A 15378-nucleotide genomic window follows, 5' to 3' on the forward strand; every position below is an offset into this window, starting at 1 on the left:
GTATAGATTTGTCTCCGGATTTTGAGGCAGCCTGTGTGAAGGGTGGTGTAACTTTTTGTAAATGGAAACGTTGCTGCTACCACATCTATAAGAATTCCCACTGGAGCTGGACTAGGTTGTTCTGCTAAGTTTTGTGCTTGTGGTAGAAATGGTGTGGTTCCTTAGGGTGCAGACGGCTTCCTTCACATGAAGGTGGAGCTTTTCTGCATATCACAAACCACACCACACACCTGTGTCCAGCTAACCGGACAGAGGTGGTTTGTGATGTGCAGAAGCAACCACTGATTCCAAAAGGGGTGGTGAAAAAGGAAACTGCATACCACTCTTGCAAAACTGATCTCAGAGGCATATCCCGTTAATGATGGGTCAGTATCCCTGTCATCTCCAGTGAGGCCAGGTGAAGAAATAAGGCCCTCTTGAAGGCCAATCTTGTGGAAGACAAAGTAGAGTTGTACTGAATTGTCCAAGGGTCCCAAAGGGTTGGCAGGTCGCTCACAGATGGAATTGTTCATCAACAGCACAAGTGGTTGTCCCGAAACAGTGAGCACCTTGTCCCAGATGAGTTCAGACAGAGATCGGGAGCCATGTGCTGGGGACGCACCTTTGTGACATGTTGGACTGCACAACCTCTGAGGTCCCTTCTATCCTTAGGAATCTGAAGTTCTAAGTGCAGTATATTTGATTTTTTCATCCTTGCTGCAGATTTAGATTTGAGAACCACAGTTGTTTCCCCACTAGTTTTTAATAGACTTTAAAACCTGAGCTATATAAAGCCAACCTTCCAGGCCCATCAGACTTTCAGAGAATCTGTGAGCCTAGGGGTAACCTTCAAAGTATTTCACATTAGAGAAAACAGTAGACTCTGAGCTTACAAAGAACACAATGAGCAGGGGCCAGGAAGGGTCGGTAAATCTAGAAAGAGGGAGACTTGCTTCGGAATCAATCAGGTAGGAATATAAAATGCAGCCTCCAACACTTACCAGCCACAGCATCTGAGGCAAGTCATATCACCTTTCAGACATTCGATTTTCTACTCTGTAAAATAGCAATAATTATATTTTCTTCTTAAAAGAAAATATAGGCCAGGTGTGGTGGCTCACGCCTATAATCCCAGCAATTTAGAAGACCGAGGCGGGCAGATCACCTGAGTTCAGGAGTTCGAGACAAGCCTGACCAATATGGTGAAACCCTGTCTCTGCTAAAAATATAAAAAGCCGGGCGTCATGGTGTGTGCCTGTAGCTCCACCTACTCGGGAGGCTGAGACAGGAGAATTGCTTGAACCCAGGAGGCAGAGGTTGCAGTGAGCCGAGATTGCACCACTGCACTCCAGCCCAGGCAACACAGTGAGACTCCCTCAAAAAAAAAAAAAAGAAAATATAATTGCTTTAAAAATTAAAGTTATTAAAGACTTACAGAACCAACACAGTGTCTGATGCAGGGTAAACATCCATGATTATTACAGGTTGAGTATCCCTAATCCAAAAATCCAAAATCTAAAATGCTCAAAATCCAAAACTTTTTAAGCACTGGCATGATGCCACAAGTGGAAAGTTCCACACCTGACTTCATGCGATGGGTCACTTTCGAAATGCAGGCACACAACACAGTTTATTGAGGGTCCCCACGGGGTACAAAAATTGCCTTCAGGCTGTGTGTAAAGGTATATATGAAACAGAAATGAATTTTGTGTTTAGACTTGGGTCCCATCCCCAGTAGGAAGTAGAGGAGAGGCAATAGGACATGAGCAAGGAGGGAGCGAGGAAGATGAAGGTGACAGTGGCAAAGAAGTAGCCCAAGATCAGGGTAGGCAAGGATGGTACTAAAACAAGACAGAGCAGGCCAGACAGCATGTTACTGAGCAGCAGAGGGACCAGGCCTGCTTGGCAACGGCTGCAGAGGTTTATTAAGGATTGGCAAAGTAGATGATGACAGTGAAAGGTGACAGTAACAAGAGTAATAATAATAGCTAAAAATGTTGGTCAGTTAGTATGTGCTGGGCCCATGCTGAGCACTTTATGTGTATTATCACGTTTAATCTTTAAAGCAATTTTAGGAGTGGGCAGTATTATCCCCAGGTTTACAGATGAGATCATTAAAGAGGAAAATCTTTGGCCCAATATAACACAACTACTAAATGGTGCCAGGATTTGAACCCAGACGGTCGGACTTCTCGGCCCTCCTACTGAATCGCTACCTCATTCCCTCTTATCATCAAGTCTTGATCATACCTGTCATGCCCCAGGTACCGGGGCTACAGTGGTGAGTGAGAGGACGATGCAGGTCTTGCTAAGAGAACCACCACATCCTTCTTGAATCCAAGGCTCCCTCCTCCTCCCTTGGTTAGCCAATATCGAGTTACCCTACTGGTCCTACCTAGATTTTCAACCTCTCTCTTTGCTTGAATAGGTCAGACTATGTCTGAGTTTGGGCTTTCTGGCATTTATGTTCTTGCCTTCCTGTAGGAGAAGTTAAATCCACTCAAGACCGAAAAAGCGCCCTCCACCTGTTCCGCCTGGGGGATGCCATGCTGAGGATTGTGCGGAGCAAAGCACGGCCCCTGCTCCACGTGATGCGCTGCTGGAGCCTTGTGGCCCCACACCTGGTGGAGGTGAGCACTGCGAAGGTGGGAAGAGGCTGGAACTGCTAAGTCAGTGACCAGCAGAGCCAGCATGGGGGCCTGCAGTCATGTATGGGGACAAAACACTGTGGCCATTGGGCAGTGGGAACCTGCCTATCACCTGGTCACAAACATCACTGTTTTCTGGTTATACCTCATGGCATCTAAAGAATCACCCCAAAGGGCAGTACTACCCTAGTCTCACTCTGACCCTCTTTCTTTGCAGTTTTACAACTCAGCTAGTTTTTCATTTTTTATGATCTGGTATCAACCTGAGCCTGGAACAGAAAGACTGTGGGTGGTTCCTGATAGCTTTATTTTTATACATAAATAGAGCAATGTCTTTGGTTCCTACCAGTCCCTGTTTTCTAATAGCTAAATATACTCAGGACAGTGTCCTTTCAGTCAGGGAACCCTATGTCTTGGTTTTCCCAACAAAATTAATACTAAGACCCTTTCACCCTCCAAAGGAAAGCAGTTCGTGTGATCAGTTTTATGGCAGCTCTACATCTAAGCATCTCAATATGTGAGGACTGGCCACTTCCAAGTTGATAGGGAAAACTGTTGCCCAGTTTTGCAGTGATAACTATTCTTAATAGCCCTTTTGCTTTTATCTGGTAGAGATAAATCATAAAATACTTCTTAGAACTTAAATTATTAACCTGAGAACATTGTAGTAAGCCAAATGGGTAGAAAATAGCAACGTAGTCATGGGGAAAAAGTCTATCAGTTATCTTTTACTCTACAATAAGGCCTCCCCAACATCTAGTGGCTTAAAACAACAACCATTTATTTAGCTCTTGATTCCATGAGTCAGAAATTTGAGGTAGGCTTCTCTGGGTAGTTCTGGTGTTGGCCAGGCGTGGCAGATCTCACTGGCTTTAATTGTGTATCTATGGTCAGCTGGTGCAAAGTCTGGGGCCAGATGGTTCATGATGACCTTAACTGGGAAGGCTAGACAAACAGGTCTCTCTTTTCATGGTCTCTCATGTAGACTAGTCTCCAGCAGACCAGCCCTAGCTTGTTCACATAGCATTCTTAGGGTTCCAAAGAGCAACAACAGGGCAAACCCCAAATCACAAGTACTTTTTAATTCTGTTCTTACATGATGTTTGCTTGTGTTCCACTGGCCAAAGCAACTCACGCGTCCAAGCCCAGGGCCAGTACAGGAAAGGATTACTCAAGAGCATGGATACCAGGAGGTTTGTAAACCAGTTAAAGCTACTGTGGCAATTTGTCCCTCACCTCACTGAGGGACAAATGACTCATCTGATCTTCCTACGTGTGGGGCACAGCTAAGATGAAACCATGAGCCATTCCTAGAATAGGTTCTGGTGTCTTTATAGTGAGCATGTTCTGTACCATTCAAGAAAACTGTCATGTTACAGAAAAAGAAATTACCAGAAACTTTTCTTTTTCTAGAAACATTAACATGAAATTGAGGTTGTGCCTGATAAGCTGGTTAAATTGTTAAAAATGCAATTTAGTATGCAGTTTGTTTAGACTTATCCCTTAGAATGTTTTAACAGAATTGCTGCTTCTACCTCCTTGTAATGAGGTGGGGTAGGAAAGCCTTCAGAAACCATTCTCACTGTCTGCTGTCCTGATGGTGAGCCACTCTCTCGTGAATTTTGCAGGCTGCTTGCCATAAGGAAAGACATGTGTCTCAGAAGGCTGTTTCCTTCATCCATGACATACTGACAGAGGTCCTCACTGACTGGAATGAGCCACCTCATTTTCACTTCAATGAAGCACTCTTCCGACCTTTCGAGCGCATTATGCAGCTGGAGTTGTGTGATGAGGACGTCCAAGACCAGGTGAGTGTGACATGGTCATCAGCATCATAGCTGGCTCTTACTGAGTACAGTGGCAGGCGCGGTTCTATGAGCTTCGCACACTTACTCTTTCCAATAATCCTATGTGGAATCTGTAACAGAGAAGTTAAGCAGGGCCGGGCGTGGTGGCTCACACCTGTAATCCCAGCACTTTGGGAGGCCAAGGCGGGCGGATCATGAGGTCAGGAGTTCAAGGCCAGCCTGACCAACATGGTGAAACCCCGTCTCTACTAAAAATACAAAAATTAGCCAAGTGTGGTGGTGCACGCCTGTAATCCCAGCTACTTGGGAGGCTGAAGCAGGAGAACTGCTTGAACCGGGGAGGCAGAGGTTGCAGTGAGCCCATATCATGCCACTGCACTCCAGCCTGAGTGACAAAGCGAGACTCCTTGAAAAAGAAAAAAAAAAAAACAAAAGTTAAGCAGTTTGGCTAGATACATAATCAGTGATTGGTGGAGCTGGGATTTGAACCTAGGCAATGATACATAATCAGTGATTGGTGGAGCTGGGATTTGAACCTAGGCAATCTGCTGGCCTATCTCTTTCTACCTGGCCTGTATTCCTAACTGCTGCCATACTGTCTACTGAAGGCAAGGTAAAGAAACTAACTGGAGACTTTGTATTTCACATGACGGTGGGCTGGAAATACAGGATCTCTTTCTCTGAAATCCACCAAAAATGTTGAATAGAGGTTTAAACATTTCTTTTAAATACCTTGACACACTGGCAAGAAAGTAAGGAAGCCCCAAAACTGAGTGCCAATGGGAAGCCAGAGAAGTAAGCAGAGCCCTTAGGCTGGTTTTACTGTGAGGGAATTTGCTCTCAAGTGGAGCAGAAGTTCTGGTCATCCCAGACGTGAGTGCACAGAAACAGAAAACAAATCTCAATGCAAACTTTACAAAGCTGGTGTTCACTCAGGCCAAGGTTGAATTAAAACAAACTTCCTGAGGATACTGTCAGCTTGTTTCTAACATTGGCTCTTAATGGAAAGTTTTTTAAAAAGAGCGCTCCAGGATTTATTATTACAACCTAGCCCTTTTATGTGATCTGTATATGAAATTACACCACCTCAGGATCTGAGAAACTTTACACAGGCACCATACGGAAGCAACAAAACTCCCGCTAGAGAAACTCATGTCGACTCAGACCACAAAAGAATCCCACAAATAAAGGTTCAAGGTACGTGAGCTCTCAGTATTTTTAAAAAATTCACAAAACACACAAGAAAGCAAGGCAATGGAGAGAACTGATAAAACAACAGATGGTACAACTAGACCTATAAAGAATTGGATTGAAATATTGGTATCTTCCATGCAAAATATTAAATCACAAAGCCTAGTAAGTTTAAGGAAATAAAGGATTGAGATTATAAGTTAACAGCTAAAGACTAGATTGTTAACACTTAACACCTAGTTAACAGCTATAGTTAGCTCCTAGACAGTTAACACCTAGAAGTTAACACCTAAAGGTTAGATCATTAACATCTAAGATAAGTTAACCTAGATAGGTTAACACCCAAGACTTTATACCAATAAGAGTGAACTAGGTAATTCAGATCAACTTTCTCACGGGCAACAACTAAAAAAAGTTGGATAAAAAAAAAATTTTCATCACTCGAAGACACTGACATACTATAGAGCAGTGAAGAACTACAAGGCCAAGATCTGGGAGAAAAAGAATACCCAGAGTAGTCTTCCTGGTATTTGAGGCTGTTTTTCCTAAAAATAGAATCTACTAATTTAAAAAAAGGAAGATATTGGGTTGGTGTAAAAGTAATTGCGGTTTTTGCCATTACAGCAAAAACTGCAATTACTTTTGCACCAACATAATAAAAGACAGAGAAGCTCAGCAAAATTGCAGTCTGGGACCTCCCAAGTCTGGTAACTTCCTGGCATCTTGAGTCAGGATCTTGAAGCGAAGGGACATCTTAGAAAGAAAGGCGAACCTTAAATAGATTAGTCTTAAGAGAAAATAAACCCAACTTTAAATAATCCCAATCCCTGACATGAGATTAAGGTAATCTGAGGTTTCTAGTGACTTTCTGACAGAAGATTACATCATTCTATTAATAATCTTCAAGTTATTTCTTGATTTGCAGGTGCAATGTTTGCATTCAATAAAAAATAACCAGGCTAATTAGGAAATAACATGTCATTGAAAACAAAAGTTTAAAAAACAAACAATAAACACACACAGGAACCCAGATATCAGAGTTATCAGAGACATATTTTAAAATAACAATGCTTAAATATGTTTAGGAAGATTAAGGACAGGAGCAGCTTTGGCTATGGTGACATGAGGAAGTTAGGTTAACCTTCCCTGCAAAAATCAAGCATAAAACAGGACAGGACAGAATTGTCCAAAGCAACCATCTGAGGGGTCTAGAAATTGACCAAAAGCAGATCAACAAATTGAGTAGCATTTATTCTTAAAAATAGTGTTTGCTAGAACTTTGGTTAAGAATAGTGGGAGTCTGACTTTCTTGCCAAAGACTGAAGCCATCACCTTTACTCCCAAGCTCTATTGGCAAGAATAGTAGTTTGACCAGCGTGAGGCTGACTGAGACAATCATCAGCTTTTCTACTATCAGGGACAGACTTGGTATGGAGAAGAATGGGGAGAAGACCATTGGCTTGTCAATTAAAAGTGGTGAATTCATGGAGAAATGAACAGGGGAATCCTGCAACCTTGTTGGCCTAAGGTTTGCAGTGAGTAGTGTACTAGCAAGAAATCTAAGATCCTGGATATCAGAGATTCATAGAGGGACCAAATAGTCTGTTCACACATCCCTGGATGACTAAAACATGGGCATGTACAGGGGAGACTGTAAAGATCTCATCAGAAAATAAAAGAAAAGGGAGATAAAAACTGGCTGAACTTTGAATATTCTGACCAACCTTCTCACACAGATTGATTGCCAGAGGGTAGGAACCATAAAGACTCAAGGTGTTTGAGCACAGTTTCCACCCACATGATCAGCTGACTACTAAGCTATGCAGACATGGGGATGAACACTAGGGAGTCAGGCTAAAAAATAAAAATGAAGAACAAAAACTGAGCAGACACATGAGCGCCATGGGAAGAGACAGATTCCACAGACTTAGTCTGGAATTCCAAACACCTTAGTCTGGGGGAAAAAAACCCTCAAAAATAAATTAGAATCCAGCACTGCTATAATAAATTATCTAAAATGTCTAATTCTCAAAAATATGAGCGATACAAAGAAACAGGAAACAGTGAAACATAGAGGGAAAAATAGTGAATAGAAACTGACTTAGAGTGAGCCCACATGTATTTGGGAGCCAGAGCCTTCAAAGTAGCTATTAAATATGTTCGAAAAAATTAAGGGAAAATATGACAATGACTCAAAAATAGGGACTCTAAATATTAACATTAATAATCTTCAAATTATTTCTTGATTTGCAGGTGCAATGTTTGCATTCAATAAAAAATGGGAACTATAAAAATGTAAATTTTAGAGTTGAAAGGGGCAATAACTGAAGTTAAAAATTAGCTATACGGGCTTACCAGAAAGAGATGGCAAAAGAAACATCAGTGAACATGGAAATAGATTAATAGAGATTATCTATTCTGAAGATCAGACAAAACTAAGTTTGACCAAAAATAAACAAAGCCTCAGAGATTTGTAGAACAATGTCAAGCATACCAACATACCTGTAATGAGAGTCCCAGGTAGCAAAGAGAAAGATAAACAGATGGGAAAATATATTTAAAGAAATAGTGGAACCACAATTGGGATCAACACAAAGATATCTACAATAGACACGTTGTAGTCAAAATGCTCGACGACGATTACAAAACCTTAAAAGCTGCAAGAGAAAGACTATATTACTACAGAGGAACTAATGCTAGGATTAACTAATGCTTTCTTCAGAAAAAATGAAGGCTAGAAGACAATGTAACGACATATTTAAAGTGCTGAAAGAAAAACTGTCAGTGAATAATCCTAGAGAAATTACTCTTCAAAAATGAAGATGACATAAAAACATTCTCAGATAAACACAAGTTTGGAGAATGTCTTGCCAGTAGACCTGTTCTACAAGAAATACTAAATTCCTTTAAGCTGAAAGAAATAACACAAACTGGTAAATCTATTGCATAAGAAGAAATGGTACATAAGTGGGAAAATATAAAACAGTGTGTAAATTTTTCTCTTTCTCCTAATTTATTTCAAAAACCTAACGTTTAAAGCAATAACTCCAACACTGTATTGTTGGATGTATTAAACAGGAAGATGTAACATAAATAACATTAGCAGAAAGGAGGGATGGGAAATGGAGCTATATAGAAGCCAAGTTGCTGTATTTTGCCAGAATTAGCTCAGTATTAACTTGAGGTACGAATGTGATCAATTGAAGATTCATATTATAATCCCTAGGGCAGCAACCGAGAGAATAAGACAAAAAGATTAAAAAATAAACATGAATGAAAGTGATCACAAAAAAATGTGTTTAACATAAAAGAAGGTAGTAAAAGAGGAACAGAGGAACAAAAAGGATGTGATACGTAAATATGCAGAAAACAAATAGCAAATGACAGATGTAAATAGAACCATGTCAATAATGGCATTAAATATGCACTAATGAAAGGATGGTCAGCATCATTAGTCATTAGGAATATGTAAATCAAAACCACGTGAGATACTATTTCACATCTACTAGGATAAAAAAGATAGATAATAGCGGCCAGGCACGGTGGCTCACTCCTGTAACCCCAGCACTTTGGGAGGCCGTGGCAGGCAGATCACAAGGTCAAGAGATCGAGACCATCCTGGCTAACATGGTGAAACCCCATCTCTACTAAAAATACAAAAATTAGCTGGGTGTGGTGGCACACACTGTAGTCCCAGCTACTCGGGAAGCTGAGGTGGGAGAATCACTTGAACCCGGGACTAGACCTGTAGTCCCAGCTACTCAGGAAGCTGAGGTAGGAGAATCACTTGAACCTGGGAGGTGGAGGTTGCAGTGAGCCAAGATCACGCCACTGCACTCCAGCCTGGTGATAGAGTGAGACTCCGTCTCAAAAAGAAAGAAAAAAAAAAAGAGATAATAGCAAGTGTTGGTGAGGGAGGAGGTGGAGACATTGGAACTTTCATACCCTACTGGTGAGAGGGTAAAATGTGTGGCTGCTTTGCAGTCTGACAGTTCCTCAAGGGGTATATACCCAAGAGAAATGAAAACATCTGTACAAATCCTGTACACAAATGTTCATAGTAACATTATTCATAATAGCCAGAATGTTAGAAACAACACAAATTCCAACAGCTAATGAATAGATACATTAAATTAGGTTATATCCACACAATGAAATATTATTCTGCAATAAAAATGAAGTACTGCTATATGTACAACATGGGTGAATCTTGAAAACATACATTAAATGAGAAAAGCCAGTCACCAAAGACCATATGTTATATGACTGCATTTATATGAAATGTCAGAATAGGAAAATCTATAGTGACAAAAAGTACATTAGTGGTTGCGTCAGGCTGAGGGTGGCGTGGTGGAGTAGGCAATGACTGTAAATGGGTACTGAGTTTTTTGAGGGGGAAAGTAAAATTGTTTTTAAATTAGACTGGTGATGTTTGCACATTAAAGGCCTATAACCTCATAAACTTATCATTAGTCTTTGAAGGAAAAATATGTAAAAGAAAAATATATGTATACATAATCTAAGAATTTGTCTCTAAAGCAGGGCTTAAAATTCTTTGGAAAAGGTTGACAAGATATATCACGTGAATTCAGATTCATCTCAAAGAATTATGCTTACATAGGAAAAAGGAAACTTGCTTTGGTCTCAAGTAGAAAAATATATTGCTTTGAGTTTTATATAGATTTAGACTTTTAAAATGTTAGAATTGATTCTTACTAAAAGTGATTTGTAAAATTACACCTTTGTTTTGATCACTGGTGATTACAGTGTTATTCTCATACCTTTGTGTATTGAACTATTTCCAGAACCAAGTTTGTGTAGATCCTGAACAGTAATATGAGAATGTGATTGGTATTTGTCACCTTTATTTTAAAACTAGTATCTGAACACTTAAAAGCTGTCAATGTGGATTGGTTAGACCAATAACCTCTGCATGATCCTTACAATTAAATTTTGCAACTAGTGGTATTGTTCTTTCAAACAGGTGACATGTTTTCCATGACTGCTATGGGGGGGGGGGGTTAAATCAGTTCTTGTTTAACAAATTGAATAAAGCAAAGTTTCATAAATTTAAAAAAAAAATTCCCACAATAACCCAAGCCCCGTTGGTTTCACTGGTGAATCTATAAACTAAGGATGAAATAATATCAACCCTACTCAAACTCTACCAGAAAATAAAGCAGGAAGGAACACCTCTAAACCCATTTTATGAGGCCTGTGTTTCTGTGATACCAAAGTCACAAGAAGGAAAACTATAGACCAATATTCTTTATGAAATTAGACAAAAAAATTCCTTTAAAAATTATTGGCCAGGCACAGTGGCTTACACCTGTAATCCCAGCATTTTGGAAGGCCACAGCAGAAGGTTTGCTTGAGTCTAGGAGTTCGAGACCATGCCAGGCAACACAGTGAGACCCCCATCTCTACAAAAAAGTAATTGAGATGAGTGAGCCGTGATCACATGCCACTACATTCCAGCCTGGGCAACAGAGTGAGACCCTGTCTCAAAAAAAAAAAAAAAAAAAAAAAAAAATAAATCCAGTAACATATAAAGAAGATTAAACATTGTGGCATATGGAATTTATCCCAGCAATGTAAGATTGGTTTAACAGCTCAAAATCAATGAGCAATTAGTAGAATAAAAGATTAAAACCACACGATTATCTTAATAGATATAAACAAAACATTTAACAAAATCCATCACCCATTTTTGACAAAACCTTTTAAGAAAAGAAGAATTAGAGGGATTTTCTCCATGAGATAAGGGGCATCTTTGAGAATCCTACATCTAACATCACACTTAATGATGAAAGACTGTTTTTCTCTTGTAATCAGTAATAAGACAAGGATTTCTGTCTTCTCTATTTCTGCTCAACATTAACTTTCACTCATTGTATAAAGAAATTAAAGACATCAAGGTCTGAAACGAAAAGTAAAGCTGTTTTAGTTCACGGACAACATGGGGTTGTATATAGAACATTATATGGGATTTGCAAAAAAATTCTAGTCGAGCAAGGTCACTGCATACAAGGTCAACATACTAAAATCAATTGAATTTATATATATGAGAAATAAATTATCCAAAGATAAATAACAATTCCATTCATAACATCAAATATGATAAAATATTTATGAATAAATTTAGCAAAAGAAGCTCAAGACCTGTACACAAAAGCTACAAAACATTGCTGAGAGAAATTAAAGAAGATTCAAATAAATATGAGATATACCATATTCATGGATTGAAAGACTCAATATTTTTAAAACAGCAAATTTCCCCAAATTGATGTATAGATGCAGTGCAAGTCCCATTAAAATCCCAGCAGACCTTTTTGAAGAGATTGTCAAAGTGATTCTCAAATTTATATGAAACTGCAAAGAACAGAATAGAGAAAACAAACTTGAAAAAGAAGAACAAATTTTGAAAATTTACACTACCTGATTTCAAAATTTCAGTAATAAACACAGTGTGGTATTGGTTTGAAGGCAGACCTACAGTTCAGTGGAACTGAAGAATATAGAAATAAATTATCCTGTTTATAATCAATTGATTTTTGATGAAGATACCATTGCAATTCAATCATGGGAGGGGATATTTTCAGCAAAGTGTGCTTGAATATATGTGATAAAAATAAACTTACACCTTTACCTCTCACCATGTTAAAAAAAGTTCAAAATGGGTCATGATGTGATCCAGTAAAAGAAAAATGGATGAATTGGACTTCACCAAAATTAAGAACTTTTAATCTTGAAAAGACACCATTAAAAAACAAAACTTTTAAAAAGTCCAAAGCTATGGAAAAATATTTGCAAATTATATCTTTGGAATATATAAGGAACTCTAAAAACAAAAGATAAGAAGACATGGACCCAGTTTTTAAAAACAACAAAATATTTGGCTAATAAGATGTGAAAAGTTGCTTAGCAGCATTAGTCATTAGTGAAATGCAAATTAATACAATACGGCTGATTATTCAGAAGATTTTTGAGTGAGTTTGTCTATTCTGGTTTTTCCTTTTCACTAAAATTAACTCCAAAATAAGGGACAGAGAAATACATCGCCCTTCCCAGAAATTCTGCTCCTTTTAAGGAGAGGACTTTAAGTGCCACTTGCTTTGCCTCTGCCAGGTTGTCACATCCATTGGTGAGCTGGTTGAAGTGTGTTCCACGCAGATCCAGTCCGGGTGGAGACCCTTGTTCAGTGCCCTGGAAACAGTGCACAGCGGGAACAAGTCGGAGGTGAAGGAGTACCTGGTTGGTGACTACTCCATGGGTAAGAATGTTTGGATGATTCTTGCTATTCAGCATTAATTCTCTGTGCCAAGTTTCATGCTATTAAAAAAAAAAAATTGAACAATAGGGAAGACAGATTGTCAGCCATGTTTTATCAGCAGGAAAGAATGTGGTGTAGCAGGAACATGAGTTCTGGGTTCTGCCAGCAGGCTGAGAGCCCTGAGCATTGTCAAGCCCTGTTCTTGCTGACAATTGGACAATAAGGCTGAGAGACTTCTGTTGTTTCACTTACACATTGCTGTGTTGAGTTCATGTCTAAAGCCAAAAAGAAAAATGTTATCCATTTGCTAGTAAGAAGCAGAAAAGTACCATAACACAGAGTAACCAGAATTAGGGAGATTCGGTCTGCTGGAAATGGATGGGTACCCATAAAGCATGCCCAGGGCCCAGGGGTATTGTCTCAGAGGTTCCCAAGACCACCCCTAAACTCAGAAACCCACCAGAAAGACTCATGGGACCCAGCATGTAGTTATGTTGAGATTTATTACACAGTGCATGACTAAGTTTTAGCAATGTAGGAAGGACACAACAGGTTATGAAAAGGAACAACACAGACAGAGTCTGGAAGAATCAATGCACCAGCTTCCCTGTGCTCTCACCCTCCCAGGAGGGATCACACAGAACACATTCTTCCCCCAGCAGTGAAAACGCAGCAACATGTTTGCAATGTTTCTGCCCATGGAAGCCCATTAGAGATCTAGCTGGCGACTGGCCACTTACGTACCCTTTGCCTAGCACATTACCAAAATCCCAGACTCCCAACAGGAAAGCAGGTGTTCAGCATAAACCATATGGTTTGCGTGAACAGTCTAGGCACGGTGAACTACTCTTATCAGTTAACTGTGGCCTGGGAGTACTCTGAGAGCTGAGTTCCCAGACACCCGCCAAAGGCCAATTTTGCAAGCAAGCTTTCTAAAAGGAAAGTGGTCTCAGGCTTTCTGTGCTCTTTTTCTGCGTAGATATAAAGAAACTCATATATACCACCACAGGTCTATTTAAACCTGCCCTGCCGTGCCCTGTAGATAATCTACAAATACCTGCGCAGGAGCATTCCAGAGGCCACATGGTTCCCTGCTCTCTAGACCAGCACATTGCCTCAGCTCTGCACTCGGCCAGCTCAGTCCTCATCTCTCTGCCAAGCTGCTCCCCTGCCGGCAAAGCTGAACACCACGCAGGAGCCAAGCCAATGGTCCAATAAAAAACCCAGGCGTCTCCCCAGTAGATCTTTCTCAAGATCTGTCTCAGTGGAAGGTGCTGGGAATATGGGCAACCCTGGCAAACCCGAGGGCAGAAACTTACTTCTACAATTCTATAATCTTCCTCCCTTAGGAAAAGGCCAAGCCCCAGTGTTTGATGTATTTGAAGCTTTTCTCAATACCGACAACATCCAGGTCTTTGCGAATGCAGCCACTAGCTACATCATGTGCCTTATGAAGTTTGTCAAAGGACTGGGTAAGCAGAACCCTCCTCTCATGCCTTGTAACTGCTGAGGACCCTCTCCAGGGTGGCTCTGTGGCTGGAGACAGGGCCCACTGACTGCCTGGAACAAGCACGCATCCTGGGATCCAAGCAGATGGTGGTGTTGTGTACTCAGAAGCAAAAACTTACTGTGAAAGAAGCTTGAATTTTGTCTAAGGTTGATACTTTTCATTGTATTCATGGAATATCTTATAGCATATTTTTAATCTATTTATTTATTATTTTATACTAACTTTATTGTCAAAGAATAATATCAACCTTATATTTTCCCTTTGTAAAAGGTTCTCAGGCTCCAGGCCTAATCATACTCTATGGAAACTCTCAAAATTTTAAGTTTCTTCTAAACCTTTTGGTTTAACTAAGTGTCCTTCCCTTTCATTTCACCCCACATAAACCTGTGCTATATAAAAATCTCCTATCGCATGTCATGTTGTATAATGAGAATCTATTTTGTTAAGGTGTTTCTAAATTAAGTATAAAATCGTCTGGGTAGTTTCTGAAATGCACAAGGCTTTCGAGAAGGGGGACTTCTATACTTCGAAAATGCATTTTATAATTAATAAAGCCTGGGGTAGGAGGAATTCTTAACTTTTGCTAAAAAGTTGGGAAATCAAACTCAAGCTGCTAATCATATGACACTGAGAATAGGTTTCTGCATAAGGGCAATTATTTAATATAATATTGACTAAGGTTGGAAATCTTAGAACATTCCTACAATTATGGAGGCTGAGAAGTCCCACGATAGACCATCTGCAAGCTGGAAAACCAAGGAAGCTGATAACATGGCTCAGTTCAAGTTCAAAGGCCCCAAAACGCGGGGCACTGATGGTGTAACTCTTAATCCAAAGCAAGAGGCCCAAGAACCTGTAGTTCTAAGACAAGAGGAGGAGGATATCCCAGCTCCAGAGACAGAGACACAGAGAATTCTCCTTTGCTCTGCCTTTTGTTCTCCCTGGGCCTTGGCTGATTAGAGGGTGTTT

The 15378-nt window shown here is 40.0% G+C and overlaps 1 protein-coding gene across 1 annotated transcript in view; it reads left to right on the forward strand.

Moving 5' to 3' along the window:
- ARFGEF3 (ARFGEF family member 3) overlaps nt 1–15378 on the forward strand; it is a 186519-nt gene that overhangs the window by 133594 nt on the left and 37547 nt on the right. The window contains exons 21-24 of the mRNA XM_032160177.2: nt 2464–2609; nt 4256–4435; nt 12755–12899; nt 14249–14371. Coding sequence (XP_032016068.1) covers nt 2464–2609; nt 4256–4435; nt 12755–12899; nt 14249–14371 — 594 coding nt within the window. The remainder of the gene's footprint in view (nt 1–2463; nt 2610–4255; nt 4436–12754; nt 12900–14248; nt 14372–15378) is intronic.

Source organism: Hylobates moloch, unplaced genomic scaffold, assembly GCF_009828535.3.
Source record: "Hylobates moloch isolate HMO894 unplaced genomic scaffold, HMol_V3 SCAFFOLD_2, whole genome shotgun sequence".
Classification (NCBI taxonomy): Eukaryota; Metazoa; Chordata; class Mammalia; order Primates; family Hylobatidae; genus Hylobates; species Hylobates moloch.